This window comes from Emys orbicularis, chromosome 2 (genome assembly GCF_028017835.1).
Source record: "Emys orbicularis isolate rEmyOrb1 chromosome 2, rEmyOrb1.hap1, whole genome shotgun sequence".
NCBI lineage: Eukaryota > Metazoa > Chordata > Testudines > Emydidae > Emys > Emys orbicularis.
Window position 1 is genome coordinate 43,928,680 of NC_088684.1, and position 21,795 is coordinate 43,950,474.

Consider the following 21,795-nt stretch of genomic DNA (forward strand, 5'->3'; position numbering starts at 1 on the left):
TCTGGCGTCCTTTTCTTTGAACGACACTAGTGATCCCATGCTTTGGAGCAGGGGTTTGAAATTTATCAGGGGGAAAGCTTTTGTGTCAAAGATTTGCCCTAGGTCATCCTGGGGAAAATCTGCCCAAATTTGGACAAGTTAAAAGCCTTTGAAAAGTTACAGTTTGCACATGCTCAGTAGAGACATCTGCCATTTTAGCAGCTAAAATTGCTGAAGATTCCATCCATGTTCAAGCCTCTCACAGTTCCTAGTGCTGACCACACTCCACGTGCACCATCCTCCCAGAGTGACTGAACATGCTCCAGGCCAGCAATACAGGGGTGAAACCAGACTTTCCCTGTAATTTCCTGTAATTACTGCTCTAGGGCAGGGTGGGGCCAGCACCAGAACTCAGAGCAGGGAGCCTGTCTTTCTTGTCCACTCATTGAGCCCCTGGAATCCAGGCAGCATGGAGGAGGAAGCTGTCTAATTTGAATACAAAGGGGAGAGGAGCTGGATTGTGGGGGAGGGGTGAATGGAGTAGATTGGGCCAAGGAGTCTGATAAGACTGGGACTGGAGGTGGGGAGAGAAACTGGGACAGGGAGTTAGGGGGAGACTGCAACTGGTTGGGCGAAGAGACTGGGACTGGGAGCTGGGTGGAGAGGCTGGAAAAGTTGGAAGGGGAGGCTGTGACTGGTTGGGCAAGGAGACTGGGACTAGGAACAAGTGTGGGGGGAAAGTGGGGCAAAGGGAGACAGCTCACAAGGAGCTGGGTGCAAGGGGAGAACTGGGACTGTCTGAGCAAAAGAGTCTGGGTCTAGGGGCCAAGGAGAGAATGTGGGGGAGACTGAGATTGGATGAGGAGCCTGGGGAGGGACACTGGGACTGGGAGGAAGTATGTGGGGAGAGACAGATCAGATGAGGAACGGGAGGGAGGAACTGGGACTGCCTGAGGGAGGAGACTGTGAGTAGGGAGGGGGAGATATTGGGAGTAGGTAGGGGAGACTGAAACTTATACATGGATCATGGAAGGGGAAGATTAAGAATGGACAGGCAAGGAAACTTGGACTGGGATGAGAAGACTGAAGAGTGGAGACTGGGACTGGGGAGGCGGGGAGAATGGGACTTGGACAAAGAGGCAGGGCTGGAGAAGAGACAAGACTGGGATAGGTACAGGTTGGAGGGTATGGAGCAGAAGGGGGGAATCTTGGGGAAAACAGGCAGAAGAGAGTCTGCGTCCACAAGAGCACACTCTCCTCCAGAGCCTGGAATGGAACCAAAGGTTCCTGAGTCTCACCATTCCTCTGCTATAAGCAAATATCTGTGAAACCTTCTGGCAAAGTGTTGTCTCATCCGTCTCCAGTGCTGGCTCATAGAGAGAATGACAACCTACTTTGCTATCAATTACTCTGTTAGCTCAAGTGGCAAAGGTCTGTGCTGGGGATATAAGTTTCCAATTTAGTCAATGACCAATGTGGGAGTCAGACTGATGCCACATGAGGGAATTTTTTTTTCAGTTTGCTTTTTTAAAAACCAGGCAGGCAGCTGACAAGCCAAAACATTCTGCTTTGGTCCTACCACAGTGGAATTTTTCCAGTCTCCTTTCCACAATTTGTTTTTGAGATTTTTCAGAATGAACCTCTCCCCTCCCAACACCCCCCCCCCCAAAATGCCAAAATCTCAAAAATGTTTATGCAAAGGAAAATCCCTGGACAGCTCTGCTAACACACTGTTCTGTGGCTAATTCCTTAGACTGACCCTGTGGCTCAGTTTACTTTTTCTGGCCACTTGTAGAATAGCATACTCAAGCAGACACATACTCATGCTTTTGTCACTGTGGTATGGAAAACATCAATTTCTATATGAAGAGGGAAAGCATTAAGGAGTCGCTCCTGAAAGGTGCTGAGCACTCTGCCCTGGTCCAGCACCTTCCAGACCTAAGACCTACCTGGTCTCCACCATGGAGATCAGACTGCTACTGAAACAGGTCACTAACATCAGGGGCTACTTTATAATGGTTGTATACTGTGCAATGAAAATCATCCGATGAACAGTGTCACGACTAATGAAGCTTAAAATAAAACAACTATAATAAGGGTGTATGCTAATGATGCTCCATTCCAGTGAAACTCACTTTGAAATGAGGTGGTACCAAGATTTATTGAGTGTGTCTCAGCAGTTGCTGTCATGACTGTTATGTAGTCTCATCTTCACATGAAAATGATCAAGTTCAGACCATTTTTACTCTTCAGCTTTAACATGCTGGATACAATTTTCCAACTCACTTAAGTGAAAATCTTTCCTGGCCATTTCTTTTGCTTTTCAATATTAGGTGGAGGCTCTGAATGTAGCGGGACAGAAAGTGAAAGGTCCCTACTCTATTACTATCAATGTTCAGGATATTAATGACAACCCACCAAAGTTTGAGAAGTCAAAATACTCTGGAGTAGTATGGCAGAATTCCCGTCCAGGTAAAGGCCATTATCATTAATAATTAATATTATTATTGTTACTATTTAAAATGTATACCGTGCAATTTAATGAGGATGTGCAATATAGTAGATTGAAAATGCTAAACAAAGAATAGCACCTTGTCAAAAAGGATGTTACAAACTAAAGGCATGACTGGGTACAATATAATACAAATAGCACATAGGTAAACAGAGTGATGTGTGTCTATCACAGCTGAAATGTTTCACAGAACTTACCATATTACAAACATTATTTAGTAAGTAAATATCACTATCCCCATTGTGCACTGCAGACGGAAGCTGAAGCTAAAAGGAGTTAAAAAACATGCCCAAGATCACACTGAAAGTAGGTGTTACAAGGGATCTAAATTATTTAGGTCTTTATAGATCACCCTAGAGGGGGGAAAAAAGATGCCACTAGAGTTGTTAGATAATTGGTGCTTTATATTTCCTGTGGCAAAACACTGCCCAGAAAGTGGGCTGCACCATCAGTAGTTTCTAAGTAGTTTTGTATTGTAGATTGCAGTAAACCAATTTAGAAGTCATAAAGGTATGGAAAATAGTGATAAGAGCCAAGAGAATGAAAAAAGAGACATAACCAGCTATTAACACTATGGCCAGGTCTACACTGGGAGGGGGGGAATCGATCTAAGTTACGCAACTTCAGCTACGTGAATAATGTAGCTGAAGTCGATGTACTTAGATCTACTTCCTGCGGTGTCTTCACTGCGGTAGATAGACTGCTGACGCTCCCCTGTTGATTCCGCCTATGCTTCTCACTCCGGTGGAGTACCGGAGTCGACGGGAGAGCGCTCGGCGGTCGATTTATCACGTCTTCACTAGACGCGATAAATCAACCCCTGTTGGATTGATCGCTCCGGAGGTAAGTGTAGACATGCCCTCAAATCATGGAACAAAAAAGGAGCTTTTAGTAAAGTATAGGAATCTGAGGCTCGAGCAGGCAAGAAAGAAATGCAATAGTTCTTGAGTATATTTGCAGTTCATCCAGGTGATAGGGTTTTTTATATGTTGAATGGATCAACAATTAAAGTTTAAAAGTTTGTTCATAGTTCCATGCTTCGATATACTCTCCACTATCTCTTAATGTTCCACATTATGCTTTTCACCAAGAAGGTCTATTATACAGCATGTCTGAAAATGTTTGTTCAACCATTTTTCCATCAGAAAATGCCATTTTGATTTAACTGAAAATTTTCATAAAATCATATCAAATTCAATGAAATTTCCTGCAACAAAAATGTTTCCCAAAGCAAAATTTTTTCATTTGAAAAAAAAATTTGTTTTGGAAAAATTAAAAAATGTAGTTTCAAAATGAAATTTTTATTTTGAACTTTATTTTATGTTTTTCATTTTAAAATTATTTTTACATTATTTAATGAATGTCAGTGGTAATAGTGCATAATATGACATCATATATGTTCATGTCATATTTTGACAATATAATAGTCAAATATTTTATTTTTAAAAAATTATGGCAACTGCTACATAACACAGACTAAAAAAATCAAAAGTGTCTGTTGTTTGTATTGTAGTGAAAAGGGTCAAATTGTTTTGTAAACAGAGGTAAACAGTGACAAAGTTTGCAGATGATACAAAATTACTCAACACAGTTAAGTCTAAAACTGACTGCGAAGCATTACAAAGGGTTATCACACAACTGGGTGACTGGGCAACAAAATGCAGGTGAAAATCAATGTTAATAAATGCAAACTAATGCACATTGGAAAACATAATCCCAACTATACATATAAAATGTTGGGGTCTAAATTAGCTCCAAGAAAGAGATCTTGGAGTCATCGTGGATAGTTCTCTGAAAACATCTGCTCAGTGTGCAGTGGCAGTCAAAAGAGTGAATAGAATGTTAAAAACCATTAGGAAAGGGATAGATAATAAAACAGAAAATATCTTAATGCCACTATATAAATTCATGGTGCACCCACATCTTGAATACTGCATGCAGTTCTGTTCACCACATCTCAAAGAAGATATATTAGAATTGGAAAATGTACAGAGAAAGGCAACAAAAATGATAAAGGGAATGGAACAGCTTCAATATGAGGAGAAATTAAAAAGACTGGGACTGTTTAGCTTAGAAAAGAGATGACTAAGGGGGGATATGATAGAGGTCTATCAAATCATGGATGGTGTGGAGAAAGTAAATAAGGAAGTGTTATTTACTCTTTAACATACTGCAAGAAGCACGGGTCACCCAATGAAATTAATAGGCAGCAGGTTAAAACAAACAAAAAAGTACTTCTTTACACAGCACACAGTCAACCTGTGGAATTTGTTGCTAGGGAATGTTGTGAAGGCCAAAGTATAAGTGGGTTCAAAAAATAATTAGATAACATCATGGAGGATAGGTCCATCAATGGCTATTAGCCAAAATGGTCAGGGACATAACCCCATGCTTTGGGTGTCCCTAAGCCTCTGGAGCTGGGACTGGATGACAGGGGATGGATCACTCAACAATTGCCCTGCTCTGTTCATTCTCTGTGAAGCACCTGGCACTGTCAGAAGACAGGATGCTGGGCTAAATGGACCATTGGTCTAGCCCAGTACGGCTGTTCTTATGTTATGTTTTGTTACAAGTAGGAGACACTTTGATCCAAAATAAACTAAAATGTTTCAATCTGGACTAAGTAGCATCTGCCTTAATTAAAAAAAAAAGACATGTCATGTTATATTAGGACACGATTGGGTATGTTATGGTATGTCATACTATGCACTATTACCACTGACATGTCATTAAATAATGTACAAATAATAAAAATGTAGAAATGGAAAAAATACATTTCAAAAGACATTTCATTGTGATGTGAAATTTTCCCCAAATTACATTTTCCCAAATGATTTTTTTTTAATTGCCATTTTGCAGAAAATTTCAAAAGTATTTCTTTTTGTTCTGGAACAAAACCAAATTTTGCTATGTCAACATTTCCCATGAAACCAAAATCCCAACTTGCGACCAGGTCTAGTGTAGAGCAGCCTCTTTAATGGTAACAATTCTAAATGCAGTAACAGTGTTGCATGTTCTCTATACACTCTGTGATGGATTATTTGCAGAAGCACCACGATGTGGCCTTAAACTAACCAAAGAGAGCTGTCAGAGAATCCCCCCTTCCTAAGGAACTCTGTGCAGGTGGAAAGCTGGCTGAGATGGCACTGCCACACCCTGCATCAGCCAGTCCCCACATCGTGTAAGGGGAAAGCGGCAGCATGTCAGGGGCATGTCAGAGGGGGCAAGGTTCCCAGAGGGACCTTACTTATGCAAATGATGTAAATTAAGGCTGCTCTGTGCAACCCTAACTTGTACAGGGCATGTGAGGTCCTGAATCAGGGAGCTGGCAAGCTCATCCCTATGGGTCTCCTCCTGTCCCCCACACCTGAGCTGCACATGTATGGATTAGAGAATCAAGGCCCTTTCTCCATTCTCTTACTGGCTTTTCTTCTACATCCAAACAGGCAAACCCTTCCTGTATGTCCGTGCCACTGACCGTGATGATCCTACAACTCCCAATGCACAGCTGTTTTACAACATTCTCCACCATTTCCCCAACCCTTATAAGTCGATGCTTTTTCAGATTGATAACGTAACTGGAGCAATCTCAACAAGTGAGCCTGGTATGTAAAATTACCATTAGTATTGTTATTGTTTGTATGTTAAGCACCGACCACGAGTTCCATGCTGTATGTGATGCAAAATAATAACAACAGTTACTTCCTGATTTGAAGAGTCTATAGACTAAAAACAGAGAGCACAGGGAATCCCGGAAGAGAGATAATTTAGGAGGAGTTTTCCTTAGCTATTTATTTAAGCCTCTTCTTGGGATCATTGTGGAAGGAGTGGGTCTAGGAGGGACTTGAATCAAGATAAAAGAAGAAAGCTCCTTTCCAACCAATCCCCAGAATAAAGTTAGCCCATGGGACATATTTATTAAAGGCCTGCCCTGATACTGAGAGGGATGGAGGATTTGTGATTCCAACTGAAGTCAATGGGAGCTATTTACGGAACTATAGTCTCATTTGCTGTTATTGCTATTATTAATTATTTTTTATTTTGGTAGTGTCTGGGACCCCATTGTGCTAGGTGCTGTACAAACACAGAACAAAGAGATGGTCCATGCCTTAATGAGATTACAATCTAAATATGCTGGAAGCAGTACTAGTTTAAGAATTTGTCATGAACAGGTGTATTTCCAACTATGCAACTCTGCATTTGATTTTTAATTTTTTTTTTCTGAGAGCGTATCTCTCAAAACCGTAGTTCTCAACTTTTTCAGGAAATTGAAGCAATGTAGCAGGCTAAGAGTCTTATTCAACTCCAAGTGAAATCAATGGAATGACTTCCACTGGCTTCAATGGGAGTTTGATCAGATCCTAAAACATTACCTGTACTAGTTAATACCCATTGCCTCTCTTGGAGTGCCGCTTTCGCCTGTTTCCCAAGTTCCAACACAGAGGATCATCTTTAAGTTCATGAAGAGAAGCCTAGACTAACAGTTGTAAAAGCAATGGACGCATAAAAAGCAGAGGTTGGGATTTCTCTGCAGCTAAACAATGAACCAGTAACAGAGCTTTTGCTAAGTTTCTCTCATGTCTCTTTGTTTTGTTCTCTAGGTTCTCGTTTATTAAATCCCCAAACTCAGGCTACGTTCACCCTTGTTGTCACAGTGAAGGATTTGGCAGGAATGTCAGAGAACGCTTTAACCAGTAACACTGACGTGGAAATAACTGTGAAGGAGAACCTTTGGAAGGCACCTCCGAAAGTATCTATCAAAGAAAACTCTACTGAGCCTCATCCCATCTCTATCACGCAGGTAGGATCTAGAAATCACAGAAATGACTAATGTCAGTGCATCTACAAGCCTTAAATGTTCCCTGCCAGCTGCAGGAACTTCTTCCAGTTATCAAGACTTTGGTACATCTTCCATGTTGGATATTGCAGTCCATGGGAGTTTAGGCTGAGGAAGGACTGAGTAAAAATGGAATATGGATTTCAAGATTTGGCCCCTTGGGCATATTTTACATAAACTGGAAGAGGGCGTTAGTGTCAATTTCCCTATAATATCCTTATTATGAAATGGATGCTAGGGAGATGATTAAGGTACAGCCCAGAGCAATATCAATATTACAGTGACACAAGGATTTTCCCACTCAAGCTTACAGAAAGTGCTAGTCTTGGTATATTCTATGAACTGCAGGCAATGCATAAGGAATTCTGCTGATGTATAGAAAACTCAAAGGAACAGAAAGAATACTCATTCCAAGGCTGTTTGGCACAATATGAATTACGAAAGCAAGAGCTCATTGATGTAATAGAGAATTAGTCTTTTAAAGAATGCAGGGAGGATTTTTACAGATGGGGAATACAACAGTTGGGGAAAATATGGGTAGTGTTAGGTACTACCACCGGGAATAGCAAATGTAGGGCTTGATTGCCTCTCTCACAGACAAACCATGGGAGGGTGCCCAGCAGGGAGGAAAACTCTCTCAAGTTCCCCTTATGGAATATTCTCCAACTTCTTCAGTTGCAGGGTTGGTTATGCTCACCCACCCTCACCCCCTCCATGAGGAAACAGTAGTGGTTCAGCCCCTAAAGTCCCTGGAAGGTCAGACTATGTGCCAGACCAGGCAGACAATTTTATGTGTATCACCTCCCTCCCCCCCCCCCCCCCCCAAGATTTGACTTGCCACTCTACATTTCCATCTGTGAAACCAAACTGCTTAAGTGACTAAAGCTGAAGAGGAAAAACACAGAAGTTGGCTGGTACAAAAAGATGCTGTAAATTAGCATGATGCCATTACAATACTGTACTAATATACCTTGTTCTTACACAGCACTTTTCATTTGTAGATCTCAAAGTGCTTTTAAAAGGAGGTAAGTGTTATTATCCACATTTTACAGATAAGGAAACTGAGGCAAAGAGAGTGACTTGTCCAAAGACATTCAGCAGACCAGTGGCAGAGCTGGGACCATCATCTGGGCCTCGGAGTCCCAGTTCCAAGGCCTGCCAAATGGTTAGGTTTATGACCTAAAATAAAATAATGTGCAAAACAGAAAATCTATCTTTTCCTTTTCATTCCCAGCACTTCAACCAGTTACATCTCAGTCCACACTTTTAATGCTTTGTCTTAACTCATTTTGGGGATTTTAGGTGCACTGGAATGAGCCAGGTGCAAAATATGACCTTTTGCAAAAGGAGAGGCTGCCCAGGTTCCCATTTATGATTGATCAGAATGGGACGATTTATGTGACTGAACCCTTGGATAGGGAAGAAAAGGAATTGGTAAGTAAACATGAGAAACCTGACTGATGTAGTAGCCCAAAGTCTGAGACTCAATAGTGGCTGGGTGTGTAAATGTAGGAGAGTTAGTGGTGGAAGAGGGAGGAGAAAGAGGATAGATATGTTTAATTTGATGTGGTTTCTGGATGAATTTGAGTGACTTGATAGACATGGACTCTCAGGCAATTTACCAGCAGGCATGCCCATCACACCACACTACATTCATCCACCCAACAGCCATTAATTCAGCACTTTATAATATTTCTTTCTAAAGCAACACGAGTTCTGTAGTTATTGCAGTTTTCACAGCCTACCCTGAATTGCACAGAACATGTGCTATGTACAGAGACAGTGTTATAATACCTGATCGAGTGGCGGACTGTGGCTTTGCTGGTGGGTGGAATTCTTAGCTCTCTCAAGTCTTCCTGCCTTTCTTCTCCAAGAGGTGGGGTGGGGAGGCATCTCTTCACAATAGGCAAAACAAAAGAAATGAACTTACTGTAAAGATGACGAGGAGTTTACCCAACAACAGATGTTATCAGACTCTCCCTCTCTCTTCAGATACATTCCTACAGGTTCTTTCCACAAAGAGGAAAGAAATTAGTCATGTATATTCTGTGTAGCCTACATCAGCTAGGGCTAAGATTTAACAGCACACACATGCGTGTGCTTCACTAATTAAAAGCAAGTGTTCATACAAAGAACACTTTAAATTTGAACAGCAACTGTAATCCCAGGGCTGCTCCAAGTTGTGCCAGTTGTCAGTGGCTTTAAGAGGTCTGTCTAGCGGCTGGGGTTCACTAGAGTGCAGCAGCCCTTTGGCTAAGCTCCCTTGTCTCGGCCCATAGGTCCTACGCTAGAGGGGAGAGTGGGAAAGGGGGTTGGGCACAGGAGCTGCTATGCTGGCCTGACACCACCTGGGGTTTCCCCCATGCTGGGGGAATCATGAGACAGCTGTATGCACCAGCCTTATGACTGTTTTGTGCTGGTGGACTGGAACCATAGGCGCCGACTTCGGGGGTGCTCCAGGGCTGGAATACCCCTGGAAAAAAATAGAGCACCCACCAGCCACCTGCCGATCAGCTGTTTGGTGGGCCCCGCTGATCAGCTCCTCCCCCTCCCTCGCAGCGCCTCCTACTCACTGCCAATCAGTTGTTCAGTGGCGGGTGGGAGGTGCTGGAAGGGAGGGGGAGGAGCTGGGGCTGGAAGAGGTGGAGTGAGAGTGGGCTTTGGGGGAAGGGGCCGAGTGGGGGTGGGGCCTCAGGGTGGAGCAGGGAAAGTGGAAAGTTGGTGCCTGTGACTGGAACTGAAGACATGTCTACACTGCAGTTAAAAACCCATGGCTGGCCTGTGCCTGTTGACTCGGGCTAAGGGATGTTTAATTGCCATGTAGATGGTTGGGCTTGGGCTGCAGCCTGAGCTCTGGGACCCTCCCACCTCACAGGGTCCTTGAACCCAGGCTCCAGCCCGAGCGTCTATGCTGCAATTAAACGGCCCCTTAGCCTGAGTCTCGTGAGCCCGAGTCAGCTGGTACAGGCCAGCCATGGGTTTTTAATGGCAGTGTAGACATATCCATGATGACAGGATCTAGCCTGTCATCTTGAATAAATACAAAATTGAAGAGCTGCATTTTAACTTAGCCCCAGGAATAGTCTGCGATGCTGACATTAGGGTTCATCATTGAATTAAAGTGAGTCTATTTTGGTATTAAACATATTCTCTTTATGAAAAAGAATTGCTGGACAAGGAAAATAATGCCATGCTTTTTATGGGGCAATAAATACATGGTATAATTTATAAGCTTTCAGGCTATAAATCTCCCTTCTTGTGGTGTTGAAAGAATTGCTAAAATACTACATAGTGACCAGTCAGCATATCTAAAGGGATTTGATCTCCATCACCATTTTGTGTTTTGTGTTTAATTTTAAAAATGGTACCTTCCATAGCATTTCTCAGTTTGTTTTCTCTAACTGTACAGTCAGCATTTGCCTGGGAATTTGCTGACCTCACAGCAATGCATCATCAAGAGGGGCATGAAAAAGAGACTTAATGAATAAAACCGTGATCATTTGCCTACTTCTCACTGAAGGTAGAATAAGTATTTCCAGGAGAGAATACAGTTATAGGCCCTAATTCTGCAAAGAACATAAGCAGGGCCTAACTTTAAACACTTCTATGCGACTAATCATATGCTTAAAGTTAGGCACATTCTTAAATTCCTTACTAAATTGTGGCCACAGAGAGGAACGATAGTCTTGTGGTTGTAACTGACACTGGCCTGGGACTAGATGGAGATACACCTCTACCCCGATATAACGCGACCTGATAAAACACGAATTCGGATATAATGCGGTAAAGCAGTGCTCCGGGGGGGGCGGGGCTGCGCACTCTGATGGATCAAAGCAAGTTAGATATAACGCGGTTTCACCTATAACGCAGTAAGATTTTTTGGCTTCCGAGGAGAGCGTTATATTGAGGTAGAGGTGTATAGGGTGAAATCCCAACCCATTGAAATCAATGGGAGTTTTGCCATTGACTTCATTGATGCTAGGATGTCACCCATAGATTCTGTTTCAGCTCTCGCACAGACGTCTTGTGCACTTCACCTGTCTGTATCTGAGTTACTCATCAGTGAAATAGAGAGAACAATGTTTTTCTGCCTCTCCTGGGTGTTGGGAGAATAAATGCATTGATGAATTGTGAGGCATTCAGATAACATGGTAATAGGTACCATATAAGAGCCTATAAGTAACTATTATTAAAATAGATGAAAATGTTATTAAGACATACAGAAAGAGCTTTCTTTTGGTAGCAAGGTTTTCATTGCGATCCCTTTAAATGGAAGCTATTATAGTTCTTGCATTTATTATTCCTAATTGCAATATTATCATTGTAGTATTCATTCTTTGCAACTGCAAAGGATAAAGGAGGAGAGGAACTGGACCGGCCTTTGCCAATCTTCGTTCAGGTTGAAGACATTAATGATAATCCTCCTGTGTGCCAGAATGCTTTGACTATATTTGAAGTTCAGGAGAATGAAGGATTAGGTAAGACATCATGAAAGTAACTATTATATAAATCATTCTCACTGTCTGAACATTGTTTCCATTTGATGAAACTAGAATTAACAGTTTCAGGGCCCAATTCTGTCACATTTATTCACTTTGAATAGTGCTTATTCATGCAAATTGTCCCACTGACTACAGTTGGATTGTTTGTGCAACTAAGCTAGTCATGGTGAGTGAGAGTTGCAAAATTAAATCCTCAATGCGTAAAACAGAAATGTCATTTAAAATACAATATTGTGCTCTTCTACAATCACAATGCTAAAATGTACAATAGAATTTGCTTTCCTTTTTTAAGATAAAAAGTATGGTTTGCTCTCACTGGATAAGTGCTTTGATTCTCCTGTCCCTTATATGGATGCTACATTGGTGTAACTACATTAATTTCAATAGAGTTATTTCTGATTTACACCAACGTTAGTGAAATCTGCCCCTAAGTCTCTACATTACTTGTTCAGAGGTTTTAAGGCAAGAACACCCCATTATGATAATCTACTCTGACCTCTTGCACAACACAGGCCATAGAATTGCACCCAGTAATTCCTGCATCAATCTCATAACTGTTGATTGAGCTATGTTGATGCATAGCTTTAATATAAAGCTACTGTGTTTCTTTACAGTATTTTCCAGAGAAAAGGCGAGTCAGGTAATATCTTTTATTGAACCAACTTCTGTTGGTGAAGGACACAGGCTTTTGAACTAGACAGAGCTCTTCTTCAGGTCTGGGGAAGGTACTCAGAGGGTCACAGCTCAATACAAGGTGGAACAGATTGTTTAGTGTAAGTGGTTAACACACATTGTAAGAGACCATTCAAGGTGAAGTAGCCACTTAACACCTCTGCAGTCATAGGACAAAAAAGGGTGTGTGTGGATTACAAATTGTTGTAATAAACTAGAAAATCCAATATCTTTATTAAGACCATGATTTTTAGTGTCTAGCAAAGTTATGAATTTAAGTTCCCAGCTTCATCTTTTGAAAGTGTTGTGCAGATTTCCTTTGAGGATGAGGACTGAGAGGTCAGATGAGTGATTGTTTTGTGAAAAGTGTTTGCCCATGGGTGATATGGTATTTTTGTCTTTTATCATTTTCTGTGTGAATTCATTTGAGAATGTAGCAAGTGTCTGGTTTTACCCACATAGTTGTAATTGGGTTATTTAGTGCACTATATGAGGTACACCATATGCTGTGATAGGTACGTGTGGGACTCATGCATCTTAAAATGTGTGTTGTGGGGGATACAGATCACCGTAGCACTGGAGATATGTCTGCAGGTTTTGCATCTGTTGTTATTGCAGGGTTATGGAACAAGCTGTCCACCTTGTATTTACCTGTGACACTCTGAGTACCTTTTCAAGATCTGAAGAGGAGCTCTGAGTAGCTTGAAAGCTTCTCTCTTTCACCAACAGAAATTGGTCCAATAAAAGCTATTACCTCACTGTGATGGGGTGCCTACTCCACATATGCCTGGAAAGGTTTAACGTGGACCTGAGGGGCCAGGGTACCTGGCTGCATCTGGAGGGACAGCCAGGCCTAACTGAACAAGAAACCCAGCTGGGCTGGAATAGGCTGGATTATAAAACCAGAAAGTTTGCAGCAGAAGGAGGCTGCAGGAAGAGGGCCTGCAGTCAATCCCTGGGAGCAGAGAGGAAGAGAGGTGAAAACCCAGGAGGAAGAATAAGCCCTGGGTTTCCAGCCCTAACAGAAGGGTAAATCCCAGAGGAGTTGTGGGGAAAGGAAGCCTGTGAGGGCTAATTAAGAAGAAGCCCAGGGAAACAGCAGCAAGGGGTAGGACTATGCAGACCTGGGCTGTTTGTTGTAGGGTCCCTAGGATGGAACCTGGTGTAGAGGGCAGGCCTGGGTTCTTCTACCAGCCACTGGGAAATGACACAGGAGTGGAGGAGATGCCAACTGCACAAGCTGGTCTGGAGAGACTTTGTTACCTCAGAAGGGGAGGAGTAGAGTGACTTCGCTGGAGGGGCTGATTCACAAAGAAGTAGTACCCTGAGCCCGGAGAGAGAGGGGCCATGGTGCAAGGAAGGGGGCATCAGACCTGAGTGGAGATAATCCACAAGGAGGCGCCACAAGGAGGGGCCCCTTGTGGTGAGTGAAGCCCGCCATACTCGCCCACCTTGTCTCTGTAATATCCTGACTACACGGCTACAGCAACACTGCAAACAGTATTTTCCGGGCAATTGGCATTTTCATGGTATCTGTTATATTCCTACTAGCAGCATTGTCTATAGTATTTGATTCAATGGGAAAGTAGGATATATTGATAGATGTGTTATCTAACTGACTTCATTCTTTCCTTGACCCTAGGGAGCAATATTGGAACTCTGCATGCTACAGACATGGATAAAGAAAACACTCTTAATTCTCGCCTGCAGTTCCGTATTGTGGACCAGAACCCCAAAATCCCTTTAGATAACCTCTTTATTATCCAGCAAGAAGCTGGGACTTTCCAGCTATCTAGCTCTTCATTAAACAAGCGGGTAGTTTCGAATTATTTTGTAAGGGTGGAGGTGACAGATAAAGGTCAGTACAAACAGCCCATCACACACTGAAATAATTTCATTCGTCAGCTTTCCTGTTTCAGTGTTCAGTATCCACGACGTTCATGTTAAGCGATTCCCAGACAGGGCATTACAGGAAGCAGTAGTATTGAGGGCTGCTCTTCTTACTGAATTTTATTTAATTGTTTTAAAGATGCACAGAGAAATGACTCATAATGTGATAATTAAATTCAGCAAGCACTAGGGCAGAGGGTTCACTAGAATTCTCCAGTAAGAGGTTTTCTACTGCATGGGAATCTCTGAAGGGATTGCATGATTTGTGATGTTTCCACTGGTTTTATTGGAAAGCATTAATGTCTCACTGAAGAAACTTCAGTGAGTTCAGTGCAGCTGGCCAGAGAGTCCAGATGGTTTATACAAATATTCAGAACAAAAGTTCATCTTCAAAAAGGTTTTGCAAGACTCATTATCCAAGAGCTCAGAAATCCCTGATGGTTAACTGAATAGAAAGTACGTACATTTTCCCATTAAAGATTAAGGGCTTCATCCTGAAGTTCTTAGCCAAGCAAAACTTACAAAATTTACACTGACCTCCATAGGAGATAGAAGCACATAGAGTAAGCAGGATTACATTTCTCTTACATTAATGAAACAGCATGGTTTAAACAAATGATAGAACTTCAAAAGGCTTGGTAGTTGGCTTTGGAAGCTCATTTAGAATTATATCTAAACTATTTTGTTTAGGATACTCACTGAGTCCTGGTTTATGATGAAAATACTGGGCTCTGACTATGTCTGAACAATTTACAGTCAACCAGAGCAGGCTTTTTGGACCCATAAAACCAACTAAGGGCTCTCCCCCATTTGTGGCACATTCCTGGATTTAAAACAAGGTTGTGAGGTCTGCTGCTGTCTGAGTTCACTGATTGGCATTCTGTTAATTATGTCTAGTTTAGGCCCAGCTATAAGCAAAGATCACAATGTTCTCTGATGACCCACATAGGGGAAAAAAAGACTGATATCTCTGGATGGGGGAGGGAGGAGTCTCCTTGCAATCTCCATGTTATGAAGAACACAGAAGATTCATTATCTTCCTGCTCCTGATCAACGGTGGGGCGAAAGTAAATTTGGAAAAAGGAATAAGAGTAAGGATGGAGGAAATATTGAGAGAACTAGGAAGAGGCAAGGAGAGACTGAGGGAATCCCCATCAAAGTATAAACTAATTGTGACTCCCAATATCTTGTGGCCAGTCTTTCTCACAGCAGTAGGATTTTGCTTTGATTGCTACGTTGTTGTTTTGCCATGTTGTATGCTTGTACAATGCCTATCGCATTGTGGACACTTGAAAAAAAACAACCCAGGTTTTCTGCAGAAATGTTGCTTGTGACATGCTTTATTCTGTTTTGTACAGTGTTCACAACATTGTGTGATGTGAAAATAAACGTCATTGACATCAATGATCAGATTCCCATCTTTGAAAAATCAGACGTGAGTATTCCTCACAATATTGTTTCTGATGTTACAAGACAAACTTTTCCTAAAGCTATGGCCAGATCCAATGCCTGCTGAAGTCAATGGGAGTTTTTCCATTAACTACAATGGTCATTGGTTAAGTCTGCTAGTGAGCAGTAGAGATAACATTATGCCTCTGCAGCAAGGCCTGTCTATGAGATCTAAATAGCTGCGGTAAACAGATTTACATACACAAATCTGATAGTTCATTCTAAAGTATGAAAATAAGTTAAAATGTATACTGCTCATTTAAAGGGACAATATTGGGAAATCAGGCCTGAAATTTAGGTTTTATAAAAGGGGGAAGGGGAGTGGAAATGAAATGGATTAAAATGGCTTAATGTAAAAAATTTATTTGATTTAAGATTTCCCCCAATACCATTGCAAAAACAGTGCTAGTGCATATGCACCAGAAAGTGAAATTAACTGTAATCACAAGTGAAACTGACCAGTCTATTTTCTTTCTGTAAAGGGAAAGCGCAAAAGACAAAGAGCATGAATGGTGAAGAATGGATTAGATTTAGAAAGTTTGCTCAGTTCTAATAAACTAAAATATTTCTAGTAATACAGAAATAATTGTATGTAAATATATAAATTTTAACCTGGCAGCATCCCTTCAGTTTCTAGACTACAAGGATGTAAGGCTTTTAATAAAAGAACTATTGAAAAAAAATTGTAACAAGCTATTTGGGGCAGATTAAATAGTTGGAGGAAACATGTCAAAGGCCAGATTATGCCATCAATTACACCTTTGTAGCTCCTTGACTTAATTTTACAGATATTTGATTTCAATTAAATAATATTCTGCAATTTCTTTCCTGAAATAATAATAGCAATACGAACCATACAAATACATAGTTATAATTATGATCTATTTAAAAGATAAAAACATTTATAAATTAAAAAAATCAATCTAACCACTGCTTGCATGAGAAGTATTACTTATTTTTGTAAATGAATTCAACTGTTAAGGAAAAAAATCTTTAAGGAGCATGTTGGCAGTTCGGGAGGTTTATTGTTGACCTATGTCCAATGTATCTTTTGTGTAAGGTTTGTACAAGGGCCTAGAAATTTCAAATAGGCACTTTTAATTAAAGAATGATTGAGGGTGAAATCCCTGATGGTTAACTGAATAGAAAGTACCTACTTTAGGCTGGTATAGCAACCACTACCCATCCTTGCCAATTGAATGGGGCACTCAAGCCAGTTGATTGACATAACTCAGCTTTTTGAGTTTATCATTCGGATGTTTACCTAAGTTAGAAGGATGGATGGTCTTTTTGGAAGTGGACTGGGACTCAGGACACTGGGTGGAATTCCTGGTTCTGCCACAATTTTTCTGTGTGACCTTGGGCCAGATCTTCAAAGACATTTAGGCACCTAACTCTCATTGATTTCAATGGGAGTTAGATATTGAAATACCTTTGAGGATCTGAGCCTCAATCTCTTTATGCCTCATCTGTAAATAGAGAAAATATTTCTCTACTTCCTTGTGTGGTCGAACTCATTAATGATTGGGCATCACTAAGTTGTAGCACTGAAGCCCATTTCCTTGAATGGTTCCTGATGTCTCATGTTTCAATTTTCTTTTCTCTTTAGTATGGTAATTGGAGTATTCTTGAAGATACTCCAGTAGGAGAAGTAATACTAGAAATTCAAGCTACAGATGCTGATGAACCATTCACTGGGAGCTCTCAAATCATTTACCAAATTGAAGAGGGAGATCAAAATAAAAACTTCATTATAGAGACAGACACCAAAACAAATAGGGGATTTGTAAAGATTAACAAGGTAAGTGGATCTCTTTAATTCCTAAATTACAGCAGTAAAAGTACATTTTTTCTTTAAGCCTTATTTTTTGTTCTTAAACAACATCCAGTAATCTTTTTTTTTTAACTGCTTGCTGATGGATTATGGATCTCCAGAAAACACAGCTTAAAATGTGTGTCTTATTGGTTCCCCACTGTAAAGCGGTGAGCTAAAGAATCATAGACTATTAGGGTTGGAAGGGACCTCAGGAGGTCATCTAGTCCAACCCCCTGCTCAAAGCAGGACCAAGCCCCAGACAGATTTTTGCCCCAAATCCCTAAATGGCCCCCTCAATGATTGAACTCACAACCCTGGGTTTAGCAGGCCAATGCTCAAACCACTGAGCTATCCCTCCCCCTTTGAATATTGAACTGGAAGAAAGTGGCCAGTACAGTAGCAATAATTAAACTACCTGCATCCTAATAAAAATGAAAAAAATGAGGAGGAAGCCCAACATATTACAAAAATTGGTAACTGAAACCAGAAAAATATCTAGAACTCTTTACAAAATGGCTGTACCATAGCAGAAAGTGTGTTTTAACTGTTAAGGGTATCCCAGCCCTATGCCACATACAGTGTAACAAAGCTGGTAATAGTTTGTAGAGCGCTACACAGCAAAAGGTTTTGATTTCCAGATAAGTAACCCACAAAGAGACATTTTCTTTGCCCTTCAAAATATGAATGCCTTTTATCACTGTTACACCAAATGTTGTACCTGTTACCCATGTCTCTTCAATTGAGGCAAACTCCATACAGACTCAAAATTATATTTTAATCTTTACTAGAACATCAGAATGAAATAAATTACTCATTCTAGTCAATAAATTAAAATATTCCCACAAGGGTCGCTTGTTCCTTATGTGGAACTTGCTTTGATGTCAGTGGAGTTATGTTGACACATTGAACATACAGTGTCCCTTATTGCAACTCTTTTGTTTCTTTAGAATATATCACAAGATATGATGATGGTATGTTGTATTGTAGATCTTTGTTCTTCATGCAAACACTGTATTACATGTTGTGCAATATCATGATAAGGTCACTGGAAAACTAAGCCAAGTAAACATTACAGTGTCTCACAGATATTTGTAAAAAGCAACAGAGGGTCCTGTGGCACCTTTAAGACTAATAGAAGTATTGAAGCATAAGCTTTCGTGGGTGAATGCAGAATACAGATTCAGACTAACACGGCTACCCCTCTGATACTTCACAGATATTTGTTTGTAAAAGATATCTGTTCCGGGATGGAATCTTAGAGCTGGTGAGCATTTCCAACCCATACTGACTTTTACAATGGGAGTTGCAGGTGCTCAGCATGTCTCAGGAGCAGGACAAATGTAGAGTTTGTTTCTGTTAAAGTGAACACTGACTGAGACAAAGCCAAAGTCAATATTTACCTTGATAGATAACAAATCATGATGCTCACTGAAACAAGAAGTCAGCGAATATATAGTTAGAAATACCAGGAAAACTCTGTATTATGACCATAAGTTTAAAAACCACAGGTGCTTTTCCTTTTAAATTAACCTTCTCAAAGGCAGTTGAAGTTAGAGAGATCCAAAAACAAACAAATAATTATTCATCATCTAATGGGTAAAATATAGTTTTCATTACCTCACCTGCAGCCATTTTGGGTGCAGTCATTCACATGTTCAGTTTTCTTGATTAACATTGTTCTAGACCTCAGTATTATTGCTTTCCAAGGATGTAACCATTAGAAACATATTAACTAATTGCATAACTGTTTTCAACCAATCATGAGCCAGAGTCTTCTTGTATGCAACAATAAATATTATTGCTATAAATGGAATTGGAAATTAATTGGAAATGTTACTTGTTGAGGGACACTCCCAAGATCTATTTGTTTTGAAATAATTCTTTCTAGTGCTATGCTGTTGTCCTCCTACATGATGACTCTGCCCTATCTCTTCATTACCTAAGATATACTCTGTCTCCAAAGCAGGGGAGATGGTACCATTGTGTCTGTTGGCTTCACATTAGGGGAGAATCAATAGATTGCCTGAAAGCCTTACTTTTAACTTCTTAGTTTATCTTCAGCATTGAGAATACCCACCCTCGTGCTTCCAATTCCCCCAGGGATGGAAATCTTCAAATGAGCTGGAGATTATAGGCATACACGAGAGATTCCTCAACCGTTTATCTTATTGAAGAGAACAGTGAAATGATTGTTTATTGCAATCTCTCCCCATTTCCCCAGGTTCTTGATTTTGAAATGTCTTCAACATACAACCTGACAGTCAAGGCCACAAATCCAGAACCTTTGGTGCGAGGAGTACAGTATAATTCAAGCTCCACTGCCTATTTTGGAGTTGTTGTGGTGGATGTGAATGAAGTGCCAGTTTTCTCTAAGAACTTTTATATAGTACATATATTTGAAGATGTTCCTGTAGGTACTTTGGTGATGACAGTGACGGCCAATGATCCTGAGGGGGACCAGATAAGGTAAAACAAAAAACAAAAATCCCCACAACCAAACAAAAAAACCCTGCCTTCTATTTAGTTTTTAGCATTGACTGGGATTGTCACATCAGTTGTCAATCTAGTCCTAAACCAGTGAGCATCTAGATTGAAATGCTGTGGTTGAGAGCAATAGAACATCTGTGCTAGGAAGAGGACACATCCAAACATAGAATACAAGGAAATGCAACAATTTTTTCAATGTATGTATAGTTTACATTTGATTGTGGAAGATAATACAAAACAGTTGGGTGTGTTCCTGTTGCAGTACATGGTCTTCTCTGCAGCAAACTCCAGGGTAGAGCCTTTTGTATGTACCTGTATTATAGCAAGAATAATTCCAATGGAGCTCATGGTTTATGAAATTAATAATGAAAAATAGGCCAAAGTAAATCTCCAAAGAAAGGCACTGTTGACTTGAAAACAATCCCTTTTGCCTGGATTTGTGGTTTCAAGTAGGTTTAATAATGAATGAGTTGTGTATAAAATATTCCTAGATGGAGACTAAGAATAAGCAAGAGGACAATGATTTTTTTTCATTTCAGTAAGGCACGTGTTAGTGCTATTTATGCAGCAGAACACACCTACAAACTAAACAAAGAGTTTAACACATCTAAAGCAGGTCTTCAATAATACATTAGATTTTTTTTTCAAATCAGTCTTCTTTAGTTCAATTCTCAGAGTCTAAGCCTCTGTTTAGGATGCAAAAAATGCTCTGCCACTACTCCTGTACAATTCATACTGAGGGTTTTGCGGAAAAATAAAAAACAACGTTAACTAGTTTTGAGGAAAACACCAAGCAAGCTAATGGAATTACATGAAGGATGAATCTGACCTCAGGTCTCCCCAGCACCAGACATATGAATGATCTATATTTTACACTGATTCCATAAACATGGTTTGTCTTAGTGAGAATGCCAATGGTGACACCTAGAGGACAGCATTTAAAGATGGACTGACAATCTCTCTGCCCCTGATAAATTAGCGTGAAGGGGAAACACTCAGGGCAACAACTTGTGGCTCTCTGCCATGCACTAACAATAATTTATAATAGCTCAGTAGTTTGAGCATTGGCCTGCTAAATCCAGGGTTGTGAGTTCAATCCTTGAGGAGGCCATTTAGGGATCTGGGGCAAAAATCTGTCAGGGGATTGGTCCTGCTTTGAGCAGTGGGTTGGACTAGATGACCTCCTGAGGTCCCTTCCAGCCCTGATATTCTTTGATACTGAAGCATGATGATCACAACCTGTGACTGTAATACATGTCTCACCACAGACGGTAGTGTTGTAGCCTTGTCAGTTCCAGCATACTAGAGAGATAAGGTGGGGGAGGCAATATCTTCTATTGGACCAACTTCTGTGGGTGGGAAAGACAAGCTTTTAAGCTTACACAGAGATCTTAGAAGGTCTCTCAGATCTGAAGAAGAGCTTTGTGTAAGCTCGAAAGCTTGTCTCTCTCACCAGCAGAAGTTGGTCCAATAATAGATATTACCTCACACACCTTGTCTAGTTTATCTACACTTTCTTCTACCACTGTGCCTCATACAAATCCTCTCTCCTCCCCCTGGTAGAGTATACAGGTACAAACATTATTTTTGTCTTTATCCTATACTAAAAGGCAGTATACTCCCTGTTGCTGACCATTAAGGTTAAGGCCTC

At 40.8% G+C, this 21,795-nt stretch overlaps 1 protein-coding gene across 1 annotated transcript in view; it reads left to right on the forward strand.

The window, feature by feature from the left end:
* Positions 1-21,795, forward strand: part of CDH17 (cadherin 17) — a 35,493-nt gene that overhangs the window by 7,115 nt on the left and 6,583 nt on the right. Inside the window, exons 4-12 of the mRNA XM_065399469.1 lie at positions 2,313-2,451; positions 5,938-6,096; positions 7,093-7,292; positions 8,631-8,762; positions 11,656-11,806; positions 14,145-14,360; positions 15,751-15,827; positions 17,451-17,642; positions 19,879-20,123. Of these exons, the coding sequence (XP_065255541.1) occupies positions 2,313-2,451; positions 5,938-6,096; positions 7,093-7,292; positions 8,631-8,762; positions 11,656-11,806; positions 14,145-14,360; positions 15,751-15,827; positions 17,451-17,642; positions 19,879-20,123 (1,511 nt within the window). The remainder of the gene's footprint in view (positions 1-2,312; positions 2,452-5,937; positions 6,097-7,092; positions 7,293-8,630; positions 8,763-11,655; positions 11,807-14,144; positions 14,361-15,750; positions 15,828-17,450; positions 17,643-19,878; positions 20,124-21,795) is intronic.